The sequence below is a fragment of the Lolium perenne genome, chromosome 7 (assembly GCF_019359855.2).
Source record: "Lolium perenne isolate Kyuss_39 chromosome 7, Kyuss_2.0, whole genome shotgun sequence".
Classification (NCBI taxonomy): Eukaryota; Viridiplantae; Streptophyta; class Magnoliopsida; order Poales; family Poaceae; genus Lolium; species Lolium perenne.
The window spans coordinates 101,824,075-101,841,027 of NC_067250.2; the positions used below are offsets into that span (position 1 = coordinate 101,824,075).

Sequence of the window (16,953 nt, forward strand, 5' to 3'; positions counted from 1 at the left end):
AGGGGGAATGACTTAGGCTAATGAACCCTTGGGAATTATTACTTAGAGATTTTAATTCATTTAAATGTTAAGTTTTAAAAACTATGTGAAGTGTAGCACTTCAATTAAATTGAACTCACATATAATAGATGTGAAATGTTGACCTTGGGTCAACCTATATTTCATACCTTATTATTATATGAAGAGATTAAATCTTAATAAGAGGTAATGAAAAGAAATAAATTCTTTTAAAGACTTACTTACCAAATATAAGAAATAGGAATAATGAGAGGAAATTATTTTCTTTCTAATAAAGACAAATCCAATAATCCACCATGCCATGTTTGATTGATACTAGGACTAGTGTGTGAACTCTTTGAGTGTTTCTAGTTTAGTATGTGATCTTGGTTTAGTATTTATACCTCGTATTCGTATATAGACGCTAGTAACGAGGAATACCAAGAGGAGGAGGGCTACTCTCAGGAAGAAGAAGAGAACTTCGATAACTACCCAGCTCAAGGCAAGCTAACCCTTGCTGAAAACAAGTGCTTAGCTCTACAAGAGCAAAGGCATCTTCACACTTTACTTTGAAGTATTACCTATCCCATGTTTTTACTTACATTTTGCTTTTGCTTGTTTATTTCAAAGTACTTTTTGATTTATGATTCACTTGTCTAGAATAGAACAAGAGCATCAAAGTTAGCCTAAGCAAATAAAGCTAGATAGCACCCCCTCATGACTAGTTGCTATTGCTAAGAACTAAAATTGACTACTCTAGATGGGAACGTTTGTGATTTTTGAACTGAAGTGAAAGATTTTTGAAGGTGAATATGACCTTGAGGAGATGGTGATTTTTGATAAAATAGATGATTGAGTTTGAATGCGATACCCTTCCAATTATACAAGTACCCCCACAATACCTGATTATGGGTAGGGCTTAACTAGAAGCTTGTGTATTTTAGTATGGGTTCCCTCTGAACAAACATCATAGGGGTTACGCTGCGGCTGCCTCCGTTACTTGTGGATTGATGTTGAAATGAGGTGAATGTACGGCCCAAGCCCTGTGCAGTTCCCGGGTTAACTGCGGTTTCCACCGGGAGGCCAAGCTCATGGGGAGAGGTGCTCATACTAGCATATATAAGTGAAAGGTTTCGATTGATGATCCGCGTACTATGTTACGATGATTCGAGGTTACCCTCGACGGATGTAATCAAAAGTTGTGGCACAAGAGTACAACCTCTGCAGAGTGTTAAACCTATTCGAATAGCCGTGTCCACGGTTACGGACGATTGGAAAGGCCATACTATCTCCGTTATCATTAGAATGTTTTGATTCGAGAAATGAATGGTGGTTTGAAAGGTGACATTATGGTGATCCATAATGAGTTGTGGGAATGACACTAATGTTCCCACTTGAGTTAGTCTAGCACATGAATTAAGCTTTTACCAAAGATTTATGAAACTAAAACTTGGCTTTATGCAAATAAACCTAGAGCTTAGCACCCTCTTACACGTAATGAGTATTTATCCTAGAGTTAGTTTGCGAGTACTTTAAAAGTACTCATGGCTTTGCCCTGGCTATTCAAATGCCAGACTATGAAGGAGAGCACCAGTATCAGGATGACGGACAACAGGACGTCTACGATAACTAGGATCGTCTTCTAACGTCAAGCGTTGCCTGTGGAATAGATCGTCCACTACTACTTCGCTTCCGCTACTATTTGTGATGTTGAACAATATATTTGTGTAATATTGGATCATGTGATCTATGGTTGTAAGACAATATGTGTTGTAATAAATGATGACTCTATGCTACTTACTATTATGTCTCGCAAAAACATTATTCCTGGGATTGCGATGTACGGCATAATAGGCATCTGGACTTAAAAATCCGGGTGTTGACAGATATGTAGACAAACAAGAAGTCCCTAGTATGCCTCTTAAACTAGCTTGTTGATTAATGGATGATTAGTTTCATAATCATGAACATTGGATGTTATTAATAACAAGGTTATATCATTATATGAATGATGTAATGGACACACCCAATTAAGCGTAGCATAAGATCTCGTCATTAAGTTATTTGCTATAAGCTTTCGATACATAGTTACCTAGTCCTTATGACCATGAGATCATGTAAATCACTTATACCGGAAAGGTACTTTGATTACACCAAACACCACTGCGTAAATGGGTGGCTATAAAGGTGGGATTAAGTATCCGGAAAGTATGAGTTGAGGCATATGGATCAACAGTGGGATTTGTCCATCCCGATGACGGATAGATATACTCTGGGCCCTCTCGGTGGAATGTCGTCTAATGTCTTGCAAGCATATGAATGAGTTCATAAGAGACCACATACCACGGTACAAGTAAAGAGTACTTGTCAGGAGACGAGGTTGAACAAGGTATAGAGTGATACCGAAGATCAAACCTCGGACAAGTAAAATATCGCAAGACAAAGGGAATTGGTATTATATGTAAATGGTTCATTCGATCACTAAAGTCATCGTTGAATATGTGGGAGCCATTATGGATCTCCAGATCCCGCTATTGGTTATTGGTCAGAGTGAGTACTCAACCATGTCCGCATAGTTCACGAACCGTAGGGTGACACACTTAAAGTTGGATGTTGAAATGGTAGTACTTGAATATGGAATGGAGTTCGAATATTTGTTCGGAGTCCCGGATGAGATCCCGGACATCACGAGGAGTTCCGGAATGGTCCGGAGAATAAGATTCATATATAGGATGTCATTTTATGTGAATTAAAATGTCGCGGAAGGTTCTATGGAAGGTTCTAGAAGGTTCTAGAAAAGTCCGGAAGAAACCACCAAGGAAGGTGGAGTCCACATGGGACTCCACCTCCATGGCCGGCCAAGCCTAGTGGGGGAGGAGTCCCAAGTGGACTCCCCCTTAGGGGGCCAGCCACCCCCCCACATGGGAGGTGGAACTCCCACCTTTGGTGGGAGTCCTAGTTGGGCTAGGTTTCCCCCTCTTATGGAAGGTTTTTGGTTCGGGTCTTATTCGAAGACTTGGACACCAACACTTGGGGATCCACCTATATAATGAGGGGCCAAGGGAGGGGGCCGGCCACCCCAAGACCACAAGCTGGCCGCCCCCCTTGAAGTGGCCGGCCACCCCCTCCCAAACCCAAGCCGCCCCCTCTCCTCCATATAGCCCGCGTAGCTTAGCGAAGCTCCGCCGGACTTCTCCACCGCCACCGACACCACGCCGTCGTGCTGTCGGATTCAAGAGGAGCTACTACTTCTGCTACCCGCTGGAATGGGAGGTGGACGTCGTCTTCATCAACAACCGAACGTGTGACCGAGTACGGAGGTGCTGCCCGTTCGTGGCGCCAGAACCGATCGTGATCAAGATCTTCTACGCGCTTTTGCAAGCGGCAAGTGAACGTCTACCGCAGCAACAAGAGCCTCATCTTGTAGGCTTTGGAATCTCTTCAAGGGTGAGACTCGATAATCCCCTCGTTGCTACCGTCTTCTAGATTGCATCTTGGCTTGGATTTCGTGTTCGCGGTAGGAAATTTTTTTGTTTTCTATGCAACGTTATCCTTCAGTGGTATCAGAGCCGTGTCTATGCATAGATGGTTGCACGAGTAGAACACAATGGTTTGTGGGCGTTGATGCTCTTGTTATCTTTAGTTTGAGTACTTTGCATCTTTGTGGCATAGTGGGATGAAGCGGCTCGGACTAATTTTACATGACCGCGTTCATGAGACTTGTTCCTCGTTCGACATGCAACTTGTATTGCATAAGAGGCTTTGCGGGTGTCTGTCTCTCCTACTATAGTGAAGATTCAATTTACTCTTCTATTGAAAACATTAGTATCAACGTTGTGGTTCATGTTCGTAGGTAGATTAGATCTCTCTCGAAAACCCTAAACCACGTAAAATATGCAAACCAAATTAGAGACGTCTAACTTGTTTTTGCAGGGTTTGGTGATGTGATATGGCCATAACATGATGATGAATATGTATGAGATGATCATTATTGTATTGTGGCAACCGGCAGGAGCCTTATGGTTGTCTTTAAAATTTCATGTTGAGTAGTATTTCAAAGTAGTTGTAATAGTTGCTACATGGAGGACAATCATGAAGACGGCGTCATTGACCTTGACGCTACGCCAACGATGATGGAGATCATGCCCGAAGATGATGGAGATCATGTCCGTGCTTTGGAGATGAAGATCAAAGGCGCAAAGACAAAAGGGCCATATCATATCACATATGAACTGCATGTGATGTTAATCCTTTTATGCATCTTATTTTGCTTAGATCGCGACGGTAGCATTATAAGATGATCCCTCACTAAAATCTCAAGATAATAAAGTGTTCATCCTTAGTAGCACCGTTACCAAGTCTTGTCGTTTCGAAGCATCTCGTGATGATCGGGTGTGATAGATTCAATAAGTACATACAACGGGTGCAAGACAGTTTTGCACATGCGGATACTAAGGTGGTCTTGACGAGCCTAGCATGTACAGACATGGTCTCGGAACACGTGATACCGAAAGGTAGAGCATGAATCATATGGTTGATATGATGAACACTTTGAGTGTTCGCCATTGAAGTCACACCTTTTCTCGTGATGATCGGGTTTAGGTGCGGTGGATTTGGTTCGTGTGATCACTAAAACAATGCGTGGGATATTGTTTTGAGTGGGAGTTCACCTAGATTTTTAATTATGTTGAATTAAAATTTGAACTCAATTTGTCATAAACTTAGTCTAAACTATTGCAAATATATGTTGTAGAGATGGCGTCCCCAATCAATTTTAATCAGTTCCTAGAGAAAGAGAAACTTAAGAGCAACGGTAGCAACTTCACCGACTGGTTCCGTCATGTGAGGATCTTCCTCTCTGGCGGAAATCTGCAATTTGTGCTTGATGCACCGCTAGGTGACCCTCCTGCAGAAGATGAAACCGATGAAGTAAAAGCTGTTTACGCGACTCGGAAAACTCGGTACTCTCAAGTTCAGTGTGCCATCCTGTGCAGTCTGGAATCCGATCTTCAAAAACGTTTTGAGCACCACGATCCTCATGAGTTGATGAATGAGCTGAAAGCTATATTCGAGACTCATGCGGCCGTGGAATGCTATGAAGCATCGAAACATTTCTTCAGCTGCATGATGGAAGAAGGCAGCTCCGTTAGTGAGCACATGCTCGCCATGACCGGGCATGCGAAGAAACTCAGTGACTTGGGAATAGTGATTCCTAACAGACTGGGGATTAATCGTGTCCTTCAATCACTGCCACCAAGTTACAAGAACTTTGTGATGAACTACAATATGCAGAACATGAACAAGGAGTTACCTGAACTCTTTGGCATGCTAAAAGCTTTGAGATTGAGATCAAGAAAGAGCACCAAGTGTTGATGGTCAACAAGACCACCAGCTTTCAAGAAACAGGGCAAGTCTAAGGGAAAATTCAAGAAGGGTGGCAAGAAAGCTGCCACGCCTCCTATGAAACCTAAGAACGGCCCTAAGCCCGATGCTGAGTGCTATTATCGCAAGGAGAAGGGACACTGGAAGCGTAATTGCTCCAAGTATCCGGCTGATCTCAAGAGCGGCCTTGTCAAGAAGAAGAAAGAAGGTATATCTCGATATACATGTTATAGATGTTCATTTCACTTGGTTCTCGTTCTAGTACACTGGGTATTTGATACCGGTTCGGTTGCTCATATTTGTAACTCGAAACAGGAACTAAAGAATAAACGACAAGCCGAAAGATGAAGTGACGATGCGCGTTGGAAACGGATCCAAGGTCAATGTGATCGCAGTCGGCACACTTCCTCTACATCTACCTTCGGGATTAGTTTTAAGCCTAAATAATTGCTATTATGTACCTGCGTTGAGCATGAACATTATATCTGGATCTTGTTTAATGCAAGACGGTTATTCATTCAAGTCTGAGAATAATGGTTGTTCTATTTTTATGAATAATATCTTTTATGGTCGAGCACCACAAAAGAATGGCTTATTTCTGTTAGATCTCGATAGTAGTGATACGCATATACATAACATTGATGCTAAGCGAATTAAATTGAATGATAATTCTACTTATATGTGGCAATCGCTGCCTTGGTCATATTGGAGTGAAACGCATGAAGAAACTCCATCTTGATGGATTACTTGAATCACTTGACTTTGAGTCACTTGATAGATGCGAAGCATGTCTAATGGGTAAAATGACAAAGACTCCATTTTCTGGTATGATGGAGCGAGCCATCGACTTATTGGAAATCATACATACCGATGTATGTGGACCAATGAGCGTAGCATCGCGCGGTGGTTATCGTTATGTTCTAACCTTCATAGATGATCTGAGTAGATATGGATATATCTATTTCATGAAACATAAATCTGAAACTTTCGAGAAGTTTAAGGAATTTCAAAGTGAAGTAGAAAATCAACGTAACAAGAAGATTAAATTTCTACGATCTGATCGTGGAGGTGAATATCTGAGTTATGAGTTTGGCATGCATTTAAAGAAATGCGGAATACTTTCACAATTGACACCGCCGGGAACACCTCAACGTAACGGTGTGTCCGAACGTCGTAATCGAACTCTCTTAGATATGGTTCGTAGTATGATGTCTCTTACTGATTTGCCGTTATCATTTTGGAGTTATGCATTAGAGACAGCCGCATTCACTTTAAATAGAGCACCATCAAAATCCGTAGAAACGACACCGTATGAATTATGGTTTAATAAGAAACCTAAGTCATCGTTCTGAAAGTTTGGGGTTGCGAAGCCTATGTAAAGAAGTTACAACCGGACAAGCTAGAACCCAAAGCGGAGAAATGCGTCTTCATAGGATACCCTAAGGAAACTATAGGGTACACTTTCTATCACAGATCCGAAGGCAAAATCTTTGTTGCTAAGAACGGAACCTTTCTTGAGAAAGAATTTCTCACTAAAGAAGTGACTGGAAGAAAAGTAGAACTCGATGAGATTGATGAATCTATACTCGTTGATCAGAGTAGCGCAAGATCGGAAGTTGTACTGTACCGCCTACACCGGCAACAGAGGAAGCTAATGATAATGATCATGAAACTTCGAACGAGGAAACTACTGAACCTCGCAGATCGACAAGGGAACGTGCCACTCCTGATTGGTATGATCCTTGTCTAAATGTCATGATTGTGGATAACAATGATGAGGACCCTGCGACATATGAAGAAGCGATGATGAGCCCAGATTCCAACAAATGGCAAGAAGCAATGAAATCCGAAATGGGATCCATGTATGATAACAAAGTATGGACTTTGGTAGACTTACCTGATAGCCGAAAGGCTGTCGAAAATAAATGGATTTTCAAGAGAAAAACAGATGCTGATGGTAATATTACTGTCTATAAAGCTCGACTTGTCGCAAAGGGTTTCCGACAAATTCAAGGAGTTGACTACGATGAGACATTCTCAGCTGTAGCGAAGCTAAAATCTGTGAGGATTTTGTTAGCAATAGCTGCATTTTTCGATTATGAGATTTGGCAGATGGATGTCAAAACGACGTTCCTTAATGGAGACATTGAGGAAGAGTTGTATATGGTACAACCCAAAGGTTTTGTTGATCCTAAAAATGCTGACAAAGTATGCAAACTTCAGCGTTCAATCTATGGACTGAAGCAAGCATCAAGAAGTTGGAACCGACGCTTTGATAAGGTGATCAAAGACTTCGGGTTTATACAGTGTCATGGAGAGGCCTGTATTTACAAGAAAGTGAGTGGGAGCTCTGTAGCATTCCTGATATTATATGTAGATGACATATTATTGATCGGGAATGATATAGAACTATTAAGCAGTGTTAAAGGTTATTTGAATAATAGTTTTTCAATGAAAGACCTTGGTGAAGCATCGTATATATTAGGCATCAAGATTTATAGAGATAGATCAAGACGTCTAATAGGGCTATCACAGAGTACATATCTGGACAAGATTCTAAAGAAGTTTAGAATGGACGAAAGTAAGAAAGGGTTCTTACCTATGTTACTGTGCAAGGTATCGAGTAAGACTCAAGGACCGGCTACGAGCAGAAGAAAGAGAAAGGATGAGTAATATCCCCTATGCCTCGCGATAGGGATCTATCATGTATGCCATGCTATGTACTAGACCGGATATAGCACATGCCGTTAGTTTGACTAGCAGATATCAAAGTGATCCAGGAATGGAACATCGGGACAGCGGTCAAGAATATCTGAAGTACTTGAAAAGAACTAAGGATATGTTTCTTTGTTATGGAGGTGACCAAGAGCTCGTTGTAAATGGTTACACCGATGCAATTTGGAACAACTGATCCTGATGACTCTAAGTCACAATGCAGGTACGTGTTTATATTGAATGGTGCTGCGATAAGCTGGGCAAGCTCGAAGCGGTGCACGGTGGCGAAGTCTTCAACAGAATCGAGTACATAGCGGCTTCGGAGGCTTCATCGAAGCGGTATGGATGAAGAGGTTCATTGTAGAGCTCGGTGTGGTTCCTAGTGCATTGGACCCATTAATCATTTACTGTGATAACATGGGTGCCATCGCCAATGCACAAGAGCCAAGGTCACACAAGAGGCTGAAGCATATCAAGCTGCGTTACCACTCGATTCGCGAGTACATCGAAGATGGAGAAGTAAAGATTTGCAAAGTACACACTGATCTGAATGTAGCAGATCCGTTGACTAAAGCTCTCCCTAGGGCAAAGCATGACCAACACCGAATGCCATGGGTGTTAGGTATATTACAATGTAATCTAGATTATTGACTCTAGTGCAAGTGGGAGACTGAAGGAGATATGCCCTAGAGGCAATAATAAAGTGGTTATTATTTATATCTTTATGTTTATGATAAATGTTTATATATCATGCTAGAATTGTATTAACCGAAACATTAGTACATGTGTGATATGTAGACAAACAAGAAGTCCCTAGTATGCCTTTTAAACTAGCTTGTTGATTAATGGATGATTAGTTTCATAATCATGAACATTGGATGTTATTAATAACAAGGTTATATCATTATATGAATGATGTAATGGACACACCCAATTAAGCGTAGCATAAGATCTCGTCATTAAGTTATTTGCTATAAGCTTTCGATACATAGTTACCTAGTCCTTATGACCATGAGATCATGTAAATCACTTATACAGGAAAGGTACTTTGATTACACCAAACACCACTGCGTAAATGGGTGGCTATAAAGGTGGGATTAAGTATCCGGAAAGTATGAGTTGAGGCATATGGATCAACAAAGGTGGGATTTGTCCATCCCGATGACGGATAGATATACTACGGGCCCTCTCGGTGGAATGTCGTCTAATGTCTTGCAAGCATATGAATGAGTTCATAAGAGACCACATACCACGGTACGAGTAAAGAGTACTTGTCAGGAGACGAGGTTGAACAAGGTATAGAGTGATACCGAAGATCAAACCTCGGACAAGTAAAATATCGCGAGACAAAGGGAATTGGTATTATATGTAAATGGTTCATTCGATCACTAAAGTCATCGTTGAATATGTGGGAGCCATTATGGATCTCCAGATCCCGCTATTGGTTATTGGTCAGAGTGAGTACTCAACCATGTCCGCATAGTTCACGAACCGTAGGGTGACACACTTAAAGTTGGATGTTGAAATGGTAGTACTTGAATATGGAATGGAGTTCGAATATTTGTTCGGAGTCCGGATGAGATCCGGACATCACGAGGAGTTAGGAATGGTCAGGAGATTAAGATTAATATATAGGATGTCTTTTTTTGTGAATTAAAATGTCGCGGAAGGTTCTATGGAAGGTTCTAGAAGGTTCTAGAAAAGTCCGGAAGAAACCACCAAGGAAGGTGGAGTCCACATGGGACTCCACCTCCATGGCCGGCCAAGCCTAGTGGGGGAGGAGTCCCAAGTGGACTCCCCCTTAGGGGGCCGGCCACCCCCCCACATGGGAGGTGGAACTCCCACCTTTGGTGGGAGTCCTAGTTGGGCTAGGTTTCCCCCTCTTATGGAAGGTTTTTGGTTCGGGTCTTATTCGAAGACTTGGACACCAACACTTGGGGATCCACCTATATAATGAGGAGCCAAGGGAGGGGGCCGGCCACCCCAAGACCACAAGCTGGCCGCCCCCCTTGAAGTGGCCGGCCACCCCCACCCAAACCCTAGCCGCCCCCCTCTCCGCCCGATAGCCCGCGTAGCTTAGCGAAGCTCCGCCGGACGTCTCCACCGCCACCGACACCACGCCGGCGTGCGGTCGGATTCAAGAGGAGCTACTACTTCCGCCGCTGCCGGAACGGGAGGTGGACGCGTCGTCTTCATCAACAACCGAACGTGTGGCCGAGTACGGAGGAGTCTTTGCCGTTCGTGGCGCCAGAACCGATCGTGATCAAGATCTTCTACGCGCTTTTGCAAGCGGCAAGTGAACGTCTACCGCAGCAACAAGAGCCTCATCTTGTAGGCTTTGGAATCTCTTCAAGGGTGAGACTCGATAATCCCCTCGTTGCTACCGTCTTCTAGATTGCATCTTGGCTTGGATTTCGTGTTCGCGGTAGGAAAATTTTTGTTTTCTATGCAACGTTATCCTTCAGTAGCCAGCATTGTATCCCACAAATGTGCAAACTTTCAACTGGAAATAATTTTTATTTTGGGCTACACAAAATAATAAATGTGTGGATCTGAGTATAGTGAAAATTTGAATTTAAACAAGAGCAAAATTTATTTTAAAAAAATTTCAAATCTGAGCAAAATTTTAAAATTTTGAATCTTAGCAAAATTAATTTTGAACAAATTTTAAATCTGAGGAAAAATTGAATTTAAACAAAATTTTCCGAAAATGAGAAAAAATCATGTTTTCTAAAAAAATTAAATCTGAGAAAAAATTTAAAAGTCCGAATCTAAGCAAAAAATAATTTTGAAAACATTTTAAATTTGAGCAATATTGAATTTAAACAAAATTCGAATCTAAGCAAAAAATATTTGAAACAAATTTTGAATCTGGGCAAAAATAATTTTGAACAAATTTAGAATCGGGGCAGAATTTTCTCGAATTTGAAATTTGCTCAAATTCTAAAATATTGAAAGTAGAAAATAAAAAACCGACTGAACCAGGAAAGGACCGATGAAATAAAAAAAAGCAATAAAACCGCACCGAAACTTTCTAAACCGGGAGAACCAAAGAGCCCGGAATATTGAGCCGCGGCCCGCGAGCTGCCGCACTCTTTTTGCCGGGGTTAATAAGCCCCGCTGAGCGGGGCGATGAATAGGATTTCCCTTATATGGCAACCCACAGCCCAGCCATTAAATGCGGCCCAGTTCACAGTTTTGCTTACACCCAGGTGAAGCCCAAGAGAATCGTTTCAGCCAATTTCTTGTTTTCCTTCACCAGGCCCAACCATTAAATGTTTTCGTATACTGTAGTACACTAACAAGAAGGTTCTCGAATGTATCCATCCAGAAAAAAAAAATCTTTGAAAATGTGCTTATAGGTATGAGATAATGACATGGTATATCCAGTGGAAAGCTCGGGCTTGCCTCTGGTCACCAGGCTACTCCTTACACCTCACACAAGATTTTTAGACGGTTCCTAAAATGTGGCCCAAAGAGAAGGCGTGCCCTGATATGATATCCACCTCGAGAGCGATATGACACTCATACTGCCAGGCTGCTATCCACTGTGACGCGTATCGCTCCAATAATGATCACACAATTTGTCTCCACAAAATAAAACCATTGTGTTTTTATTGTGTGCCCGATTGCTAGAACACGACGGGTCGATGGATCCAGCACCGCCGAGGTGACGAGGCTCACTCGTAGGGAACACTCGTAGTCACTGGACCAGTTGAAAGTCTCGGCGTAATCGCGACAAGGCCGGCGGCGAGCTGATCCGAAAAGAGTATCAATTCCCTCTGTCGGCGTCCACAACTCGCAAGCGATAAGCATCGCTCGGCAGGATATATGGCTGCATCGCATCGGCGTCACTCCTCCCTATATAGTCGTCGCATCACTCACCTCACCTGCTCTGAATATACTGCGAGCCTGTGACTGTGAGTGGGAGAGAAAGAAGAGGAAGATGGGGAAGGGAGGGAAAGGCGAGGCGGCGCCGGCGGCCGTGGCCGGTGGCGAGGGGGAGAACATGGCGGCGTGGCTGGTGGCCAAGGACACCCTCAAGATCATGCCCTTCAAGCTCCCGCCGCTAGGTTTGTGCCTTCCCGACCTTCTTCGTTCTTCTGATTTTCGCCAGGTAAATCTACTGGCTCTGCTCTAGCCTCTAGGAATGAATCTTTGTTATCCTCTGCTAATTCGGGGTAAATCCGATCAGTTTCTGTGCCGATCGATCCATCTGAGTAGTTCTGAAATCTAGGTAGCACTGGCAAGTCACTCTCTTTTTTAGATTATCCTGTCTGCTATGCACATGGCAGACGTGGGAGAAGAAGGCCCGTCTCAGAGAGTCAGAGTCGAGACTTAACATTTTAATTATGTTTTTCTAGACGAACCAATTCAAGTTCAGTTTAATTGACATCTGTGGCATAAGAGCAAAAAAGGCATCGGGAAAAGAAGGGGATATTCCTTCAGTCCGTTAAAACATGGGGATCTTCCTTCCCCGTTTGATGAAATTTCTCTTGTTCCTGTTACTCTGGTAGGAATAGCATTTTCAGTTCGAGAATATCACCCAAACCACAAGGCAGCTCTTGAATTTGAGTCACAGCTTACATGCCTGTAGCATAAACTTCCTTCTTTGTTTTTTTTCGAAATGGGGTGCCCCTGCCTCTGCATCAATTGATTGATGCATACGGGCTTTTTATTAAAGTAAGTCACACCATAACAGTAGTAACAGTACACAATTATTACAGGATCACTTAGAGCATCAACATGGATAAGCCACCAAAAAAAAGCTAGAAGAAAAAAGCGATGTAGCATCATGATGTGAGCCTTTTCTCGGACCGCCAACCACACTGGCTGTAGAAATCCCGTGCGACCGTCGCCAAACGGTTGCACCCAATATCCATGTCCGCACGTTCCTCCACCGGCTGCAGGAAGGACCACATATGGATCAAAGGGATAACCTGCATAAAAGATGGGAAACTCCTTTTGTTAAATATAAAATCATTACGGACTGTCCATATAGCCCACAATAAAGCGCACACACCGACTCTAATGTGGCCTTTATCTTTTTTTACACCCCATTTAACCAATTTCCAAACAAATTTGAGACACTAGAAGGAGGAGGTAAATTAAACGACATATAAATAATCCTCCAAATGATTTTGGTAAAGGGACATGAAAAGAACAAATGTTGTATTGTTTCATCTTGATTACAAAAACTACATTTAGTGCATCCATGCCAATTCTGTTTGCTTAGATTGTCTTTGGTCAATATAACTTCTTTACGTAGGAACCACATAAAAATTCTGATTTTAAGTGGAACCTTGATCTTCCAAATATATTTCTTAAGATAACCTGTGTGTCCATTAAGCAAGTCTGTGTACATAGATTTAACACTGAACACACCAAAAGTAGTTATCGACCATCTAAAGGCATCCTCCACATCCGTCAATTGAACCATCATGAGGCGAGTAACTAAATGGATCCATCTATCCTTTTGTTCCCAGATAAAGCTCTCCTGCATCCTATGTTCAGAGGTGCTGAGCCCATCACATGTGCTACCGTAACATTTGTATGGTTAACAATGTTGTAAAGAGTCGGGTATTGATCCTTAAGAGGCAGATCACCTAGCCATGTGTCTTCCCAAAATCTAGTATTTTGTCCATTTCCTACTACAAGAGACCCTCTTTTGAAAAACTCATCTTTGACATTCATTAAACCCTTCCAAAAAGGTGAATCCGTTGGCTTTGCTGTAACCTGAGAAAGTGTCTTAGTTTTCAAATATTTGTTTTGGATTATCTCTTCCCACACTCCTTCGTTCATAAGCTTGTACAACCACTTGCTTAGCAAACTTATGTTTTTTAGATGTAGCACTTCCACTCCTAATCCTCCCTGATCTTTTGGTCTACAAATAACATCCCATTTTGTTTGTCTATATTTTCTTTTGTGTCCATCGCTTTGCCAGAAAAAACGAGATCTGAAGAAATCTAGCCTCTTTCTTACTCCTATAGGAATCTCTAGGAAAGATAGCATAAACATTGGCAAACTTGTGAGAACCGAGTTTATAAGAATAAGGCGATCACCATAGGATAACACTCCAGACATGTATTTAGCTGATTCATATGTGCAGTGACCTGTGATGGAATGGCGATGTTAGTTCTTACAACATGCTGGAATGAAACGACACTAAGTTAAGATACCTTGTCAGGTCCTTATGACGTTCGGGTCCGGATGAAGGCGGTTGGCATCTGTGGCAGCGATGTACATTACCTCAAGGTAATCTTATCCTTCATCCACCCTGCAGTTTTTTGTTTCTACATTCATTGTGCAGGAAGTTTATTCCACGGATCATATTTGGGCCTTGTGCAATGATCTAGCAGCTCCTACTATCAAATACTTCAATCTGTCAGTGCACTCTGTTCTTATTTTCAGCTAACTGTTCACATATGTTTGATTGCAGGAGATGCGCATCGCGCATTTCGTGGTGAAGGAGCCGATGGTGATCGGTCACGAGTGCGCGGGCATCATCGAGGAAGTTGGCGGCGGCGTGAAGCACCTCGCCGTGGGTGACCGCGTGGCGCTGGAGCCCGGCATCAGCTGCTGGCGCTGCAGGCACTGCAAGGGCGGGCGCTACAACCTCTGCGACGACATGAAGTTCTTCGCCACCCCGCCGTACCACGGATCGCTCGCCGACCAGGTACACCACGATCATTGTTCTGTATATTCGTTCTTGATTGAGGTTTCGACCAATGCGTTTGATGTAGCGATGTGCTGGAATTTGGTGGGGCAGATCGTGCACCCAGGCGACCTGTGCTTCAAGCTGCCCGACAACGTGAGCCTGGAGGAGGGCGCCATGTGCGAGCCGCTGAGCGTGGGCGTGCACGCGTGCCGGCGCGCCGACGTCGGCGCGGAGAAGAACGTGCTGATCATGGGCGCGGGGCCGATCGGCCTGGTGACCATGCTCTCCGCGCGCGCGTTCGGCGCGCCCAGGATCGTCATCGCGGACGTGGACGAGCACCGGCTCTCCGTGGCCAAGTCCCTGGGCGCGGACGCCACGGTGAAGGTCTCCACGAGCACGGAGGACCTCGCCGGGGAGATCGAGCTGATCCAGGCGGCGATGGGCGGGGACATCGACGTGAGCCTGGACTGCGCCGGGTTCAGCAAGACCATGTCGACGGCGCTGGAGGCGACGCGGCCCGGCGGGCGGGTGTGCCTGGTGGGGATGGGCCACAACGAGATGACGGTGCCGCTGACCTCGGCGGCGATCCGGGAGGTGGACGTGGTGGGCATCTTCCGGTACAAGGACACCTGGCCGCTGTGCCTCGACTTCCTGCGCAGCGGCAAGATCGACGTCAAGCCGCTCATCACGCACAGGTTCGGGTTCTCGCAGACGGAGGTGGAGGAGGCGTTCGAGGTCAGCGCGCGAGGCCGCGACGCCATCAAGGTCATGTTCAACCTCTAGATCCACCTCCACGCTGCTGGTGTGTTGCTAGGCGGCGGCCGGCATGGAACTAAGTTGCTGTTGAACTGGAGCAGCGTGCGTGCGCGCGTGGTGTATGTCGTGGAATAAGAAATGCTCCGTGATGACGCTGCGTCCAGATTGCCGCTGCTGCTAGCCTGTTACGCATGGAGATTGAAGGTGTGTGTGTGTCGAACGATATTATTACTGCCTTTATGAGAGCTTTTATATATTTTATTAAAATAAGATGCAAATTATTAAAATGGGTAAATCTATGCACTCAAAGTAAACTAAAGAAGCAGCAAAATAAGTGAATCTACAAGAAGCTAAAAGGTCTTGCATTAGTGAACTGAGGGAATATTATTTCTGAAACAAAACCAAAAGCTTTGGCTCACCTCGTCAATAAAGTACAAGTTAAGAGTAAAAAAGATATATGTGGTAAGAACCCAAAATTGAAAAACAATTCATGTTTGTTTGATCGATGATAAATAAACACGGCCAAGACAGGAAAGAACGTGATTGTGTCTTTGTAAAAGTGGAATGGTCGCAGATTAGGGTAACCATGATCTTTCAAAGTACAATGGTTAGAAAGACACGATGATCTTTAGTTAGGCTCGGGTTCTGATGTTGTTTTGCAGGCACACGGTACATGATCAAATTATTAACCCCTCACGTTCAATAAATTTTCTTTTACCCGCCAAAAAATGGCCAAGACGGCATGAAGCTTCTCAACTGATTTGCTTTATCCTTCACCCATGTGTCCACCTCCCTTTTGAATTGGATGGCAATGGGTATCCATTAGCTACGAATCCAGCGGGTAAAAACTAATTAGAAGTACTAGTCGCTACCTCATGCGACGCACGGGGCTATCCATATATTGAAAGTTTAGTTGCTTAATTAAATTGTGGTAGTAACCCTAAGGGCACAAAAGATAGGGGCGGGCTGACCGTCGGTCGGCCGACAAAATCACCAAAATCGGTTGCACTTTGAACCGTACGATGCAATTCCAGGGAACCGTTGGATCAACTTTCACGTAGCAACCAGGGAAGAAAAAAAAAAGAACGAACAAGCCACAACTCCACTCGGGGCGAGCGAGCCCTGTCGCTCTCGTGAAAACTAGGAGCGCGTGGGGCGAGCCTGGAGCGGCCGCCGGCGATGGGAAACGGCGCCTCCCGGCCTCCTCCACCCCAATCTGGCCATGGCTCACCTCCTCCACGACATCCTCTTCCCTAGAAGAGCTCCGACGGCGGGATCGAACCAACCTCCAGGAGCACCACCTCAAGCAACTTCCGATCCGTCTACTCCGGCTAGTCATAGAGCTCCGACGAGGTTCCAGAACCCTAAAGTGGTATTCGCAACATCAGCTCATGGATCCACTAGAGGCCAGCAGGTACTAGCTCAATTCCCTTCACAAACCCTAG

The 16,953-nt window shown here is 44.0% G+C and overlaps 1 protein-coding gene across 1 annotated transcript; it reads left to right on the top strand.

Moving 5' to 3' along the window:
- Nucleotides 1-11,801: 11,801 nt before the first annotated feature.
- Nucleotides 11,802-15,778, top strand: LOC127316454 (sorbitol dehydrogenase). Its single transcript, XM_051346849.2, has 4 exons — nucleotides 11,802-12,167; nucleotides 14,282-14,349; nucleotides 14,534-14,770; nucleotides 14,864-15,778. The coding sequence occupies exons 1-4, from the start codon at nucleotides 12,041-12,043 to the stop codon at nucleotides 15,533-15,535; spliced, it is 1,104 nt and encodes a 367-aa protein (XP_051202809.1). The 5' UTR covers nucleotides 11,802-12,040; the 3' UTR covers nucleotides 15,536-15,778.
- The last annotated feature ends 1,175 nt before the right edge of the window (nucleotides 15,779-16,953 follow it).